The sequence below is a fragment of the Manihot esculenta genome, chromosome 7 (assembly GCF_001659605.2).
Source record: "Manihot esculenta cultivar AM560-2 chromosome 7, M.esculenta_v8, whole genome shotgun sequence".
Taxonomy (NCBI): domain Eukaryota; kingdom Viridiplantae; phylum Streptophyta; class Magnoliopsida; order Malpighiales; family Euphorbiaceae; genus Manihot; species Manihot esculenta.
The window spans coordinates 33,033,509-33,038,628 of NC_035167.2; the positions used below are offsets into that span (position 1 = coordinate 33,033,509).

General features: G+C 39.1%; 1 protein-coding gene across 1 annotated transcript; it reads right to left on the minus strand.

Annotated features, from left to right (window-relative positions):
• Positions 1-727: 727 nt before the first annotated feature.
• On the minus strand, positions 728-4,284 carry LOC110619113 (probable LRR receptor-like serine/threonine-protein kinase At3g47570). The gene is made up of 2 exons (XM_021762367.2): positions 1,481-4,284; positions 728-1,400 (listed from the first exon to the last, which is right to left on the minus strand). The coding sequence occupies exons 1-2, from the start codon at positions 4,152-4,154 to the stop codon at positions 1,015-1,017; spliced, it is 3,060 nt and encodes a 1,019-aa protein (XP_021618059.1). The 5' UTR covers positions 4,155-4,284; the 3' UTR covers positions 728-1,014.
• Between the last annotated feature and the right edge of the window lie 836 nt (positions 4,285-5,120).

The window sequence follows — 5,120 nt, forward strand, 5'->3', positions numbered from 1 at the left end:
TCCATTCTATGCCTCTGGTACCATTTTAATATATTGTTTTACTATTCTGCTCACTGGACTCTAGTAGCTCACATCTTTCCCTTAACCCCCAGGTTTGAAGGTTCGGGATAGACCAGGAAGTCAGCAAGAGTAAAAGTTTTATGTATGTAATAGTTTGTTGTGGACATGAAAGATAATGTAATGTAATGTAAGATATTGTACAGTTTTGTATTGAGAATTAGTATTGTGCTTAACTTTAGAATGTTTGATTAATCCCTTTTGTTCATGATCATTATGAAATGTTTTAATGTTGAGAAATGTAAACCAAACTTGATGTATGTAATGTTGACCCAACTAGAACATTTGATGAGGGCTCTAGTGTGGGATTTTTATGTATTCAGTATCAGTGTATGCACAGGTCTAAATTTGGTAGATGAAAAGTTTAAAATTTTTATGTAAATGTATGATCATGTATGATCAGGTATGGAAGGTTGTATGTTAAGTTTGCTACGGATCTCAACGACCTTATGTATCTGGACCTTAGCGCCGGTAGCGGTCCGATTTCGAGTGGTTACGATCCGACGAAGTTTGCTATTGGTCCTTGTTGAAAGCTCAAAGGCTTTCTGTTTATTGAGAACGTCTTCCGTATCTTCACTGTAAAACATGTGCCCACCGGGATAACGCCGCCGGCTTCGAGTCACGAGTGATGATGGAATCATTGATCCAGAAGAGCTTGCCTTGTTTCAGAACGAACCAGCGGCGTCTTCATTAGCCAGTCGGTTCGCTCAGCACTCCACTTCGTCGTAATCGGTTTGGTTTGTCTGTGTTTGAGTTAGTGCCCTGGTGGCAGCCTGCCAAGGAGAGGCGGTATTGTTCGTGTATGAGAGGAGAGAGAAATAGCGGAATTGGTGGTGGAATCGAGCAAGGATAAAGAGGAGGATTGCAGTTTGTTAATTGGTAACGGATACAATTTACTTGTTCACAACTTACAAATGAAAAAGAAATTAATCCATCGGATCAATTACTTCAATGTGATTACAGTGTAATAATTCTCTGTCCTGTAGCTCCAAGGAGTCGGTTTCTTATTGATTGCAGCTCTGCCGTAACATTGCTGCTATTCCTCCGTTCTTGTGGAAGTTCTGCAGAGCAAGCAACTCCAATTTCCAATATAGAAACTAAGCTGTTCTGAACTCTACAGCTTCCTGTGCTCCCATTTTCCCAGTTATCTATTTCTTGAAACAGAAATGGATCCATAATCTCTGTTATTCTTTCTGGCAAAGCTGCGCAAACAAAGTTGTGAAGGTTCAAACTTTCTTTGAACATGGCATTGGTCGGCTTCTTTCCTGTGAACATCTCCATTAAGAGGATGCCATAGCTGTACACATCACCACTTGTTGAAACTTCACTTCCCATCCCATATTCTGCAAGTACACAAATAAAAATCCTGATAAGAGAATTGGAAAAAGGAGAAACCTGAAGGAGACGACCAAGCTATATTTACCTGGAGCAGCATAACCAACGGTTCCCCTCACTCCGACTGAACTTGTTTGACTAGCAGGCAAGTCTTGTGTTGCTTCTGAAAGGATTCTTGCCAATCCAAAATCACCTACATGTGCTGTCATATCATCGTCCAGGAGAACATTGCTTGGCTTGAGATCACAATGAACTATTGGTGTTTCACACTGATGGTGAAGATAATCCAGTGCACAAGCAACATCAATGGCGACATTTAGTCTCTGAAGCAAATTTAAGCTCCTTGGTGTCTCTTGTGCTATTGGCTTATGATGTAACCACTCCTCTAGGCTCCCATTAGACATGAACTCATAGACAAGAGCTTTGAAATCATTCCCCTGATAATCAATACCTGAGCATACAGTTAGTATCTTGATGAGATTTCGATGTCTAATATTCCGTAAAGCTTCACACTCAGCCATAAAACTTCTTGAAGCTCCACGCCGTACAAGAGTGAACACCTTGACAGCAATAAACCTTCCACCTTGATCAAGTATTCCTTTATATACAGATCCAAAGCTACCCGCTCCAATCAAATTAGCCGAGGAGAAAACATCCGTAGCTTTTGAGAGGCTTTGGTAAGACACCATCAAATGCATATTTTCTGTGAAGTTTGAAGCAGGTTCATTTCTTTTCTTTCTCGATAAACATAGAAAATAACTAGAAAGCACAAGAGCTATGCATAGCGACCCAGAAAGTGTGGATATAACTATCTTCCATGCAAGGGACAGTTTCCCTTTCGAGTGCTTAAACTTGCATCCAGGGAGATGAAATTCAGGTGTTCCTCCACAAAGCTTGCTGTTTCCGGTGACTGAAGTTCGACTTGCATTCTTGAAAACTCCTCTTGCTGGTACAACACCCTCAAAATTGTTGTAGGATAGATTCAAAACTTGTAATGAGTTCAATTCCGCTAAAAATTCTGGAATTGCACCTGACAAATTGTTGTTTGAGATATCTAATTCTTGAAGGCCTCTCAGTGAGCTCAAAGATGAAGGAATGGATCCTTGGAAGAAGTTGCCTTGCATGAATAGAATATCTAACATCACACAACTACCCAAAGTGCTAGGAATCTCCCCTGACAACATGTTCTCAGATACATTGAATACATTTAAATTTTCCAGATTTCCCACTTGTATGGGAAGGACACCACTCAATCGATTATGAGACAAGTCTAGGTAAGTTGACAAGGAAGAAAGGCCTATAACTTCTGCGGGTATGGAACCACTTAGATTGTTATCAGACAAATCCAATATTTGCAAATTTTGGCAGTTTCCAAGACTAGAGGGGATGTCTCCCTGAAGATTGTTGGTTGCTAAAGAAAATCCATATAAATTGGTTAAGTTCCCAACAGAAGCTGGAATATGCCCCGAAAACTCATTGAAACTTAAACTCAGCATCCGTAGATTTTGAAGTTCTCCAATTACAGTTGGAATGTTACCTGAGAGACGATTGCCTGCTGCCCTGAAGTCGATTAAGTTGATGAGATTTTGTAAACCTGCTGGGATGTTTCCAAATATCTGATTGTCATCAAACAGCATAGTTTCAACCTTAGTTGAGAAGTTGCTAATTTGTTGAGGCAATATCCCTCCAAAATTATTCTCGTTCACAGCCAAATATCGAAAATTGGTGGCATTGGTTAAGGAGGAGAGGAAACTCAAATCTCCGGCTCCCCCACTCCCAAGAGAGTTGAATTGGATAGAAAAGTATAGAAGCCCAAGTGAGTTCTCAAAGGCAGGCACCTGACCGGTAAGGCTGTTCAATTGCAGTTGGATTGTTTCTAAATTTGAAGCATTGGATAAAGATGATGGAATGGATCCTATCAACTGGGCTTGGAACATTCCGAGATTTTGAAGATTTGGCAGTGAGATTCCTAGATCAGAGGGAAGACTGCCAGGAAAAAATGGGTTGATTCCTAAATATAAAGATGTCAGAGAGGAGAGATTGAAGATTGAAGACGGGATTTTGCCAGAAAATGTGTTCATATACAGGAAAAGCTTCTTAAGAGTCGTTAGTCTGCCTAGAGCATTGGGAATACTCCCACTGAAGTAATTCTCGCCTGCAGCAAGTATCTCAAGGGATGATAAGTTTCCAAGAGAAGCTGGGATCAATCCTGTCATGTTGTTATGAATCACTGTAAAAAGTTTGAGCTTTGAAAGGGAGCCAATCTCCATAGGTATTTCTCCAACAAGCTGGTTGTTTGCAACTTGAAATTTTATAAGGTTAGAGCATCTGGATAAATTCGATGGTATTGTACCGCCAAGCGAATTATTGGGTAGATAGAGATACTGCAGTCTGCTAAGACGACCAATTTCAGAAGGGATGTCTCGAGTGAAGCTATTGTTGTCCAGACGCAAATCTCTTAAAAAGCTCAAATTTCCAACATGCGGTGATATGGAGCCTGCAAGCTGCAGAGACATGAGATTCAGTGAAGTGACTCTTTGGTGTCTGTGGCCACAAGTAACACCTTGCCACTGGCAAAAGTTGATGGAATCATTCCATGAGCTCATAATTCCAAGAGGGTCATGAGTTATCTTGGTTTTGAATTCAAGCAAAGCTAACCGGTCTGTCTCATTCCCACCAAGTCCACGATCAGTCAGACATAGGAACTGGATGAAAATGGTGGCTGAGAAGTAGAAAAATGAACAAAAGTTTCCCAAACCCATGCTTATCTAGTAGTCTGGAAGAGAAAGTAGTAAGAAAACTTGCCAAACTTGCCTTATATCACTAACATTCTTTTGTCTTTTTTAGGTTACAAATAGTATTTGACTGAAATTTAAACTCGAGAATTCACCATTTTAAAAACGAATTCTCATTGGTTCCCTTTGCTTTCATCATAAAATCTATAAATCCACTTATTTTTGCAAATTTTGGGTTGATCCTCTGTAGAAAGTCTACCTCTAGTTCGGCAGATTCGACAGGAACTGGTTGGAATCAACTAGCAAGTCAAGCACGGCACTCGGAGAAAAGGGAAAGAATTACTAGAAAATGACTCGCCCTGTACCACAATATAAAGAATGGACAAACAAGTAAATCAAAACCGATTATGCTATGCAGCTCAAAGGTCGAGTAATTACTAAATATGTGGAATAATAAAACAAAAACTAGGTTATCAAGCTTTGTGAAAATTATCTTATGGAGCCAAAATAAATATCGCAACATAAAAAAATTACTATTTTTAAACGTAATTCAGCTAAATATCAATCCACATTTCGATGTATTTTTCATCATATAAAAATAATAATGTAATAAAAGAAGACATGATGGGAAGAAAACAACTTCAATTTTGTTTATATATATATTCTTTTTCTTCCTCATTTTCTCTCCAAACTCTCATTTCTCCAACGCTATTTCACTCTCTCAGCCCATGTACTCTTGTACAGAGAAATGTAATTTTCTAATCAGCCCATGTCCATGCTTAGTTAGTCTCATTTCTATACAAATATTTTTTAATTAGTATTCAACCAATACATCATATCAAAGAAATTTTACTCATAGATCTCATCAACCCTAATAAAATGTAACTTCTCAAAAGATTGGCTTGCTAGTTTTGTGAAGGATTTTCCTTTCGGTACTCATGTGTTGCTTTCTCCTTCAGAAGGACTCGCAATCCTGGCTGCTTAAATGAATAT

Bases quoted from the DNA above. Each gene is read 5' to 3' on its own strand.
- LOC110619113 (XM_021762367.2), bottom strand. From the start codon at position 4,154: ATGGGTTTGGGAAACTTTTGTTCATTTTTCTACTTCTCAGCCACCATT. The intron at 1,401-1,480 runs GTAAATATAGCT...GTGTACTTGCAG, and splicing joins CGTTGGTTATGCTGCTCCAG to AATATGGGATGGGAAGTGAA.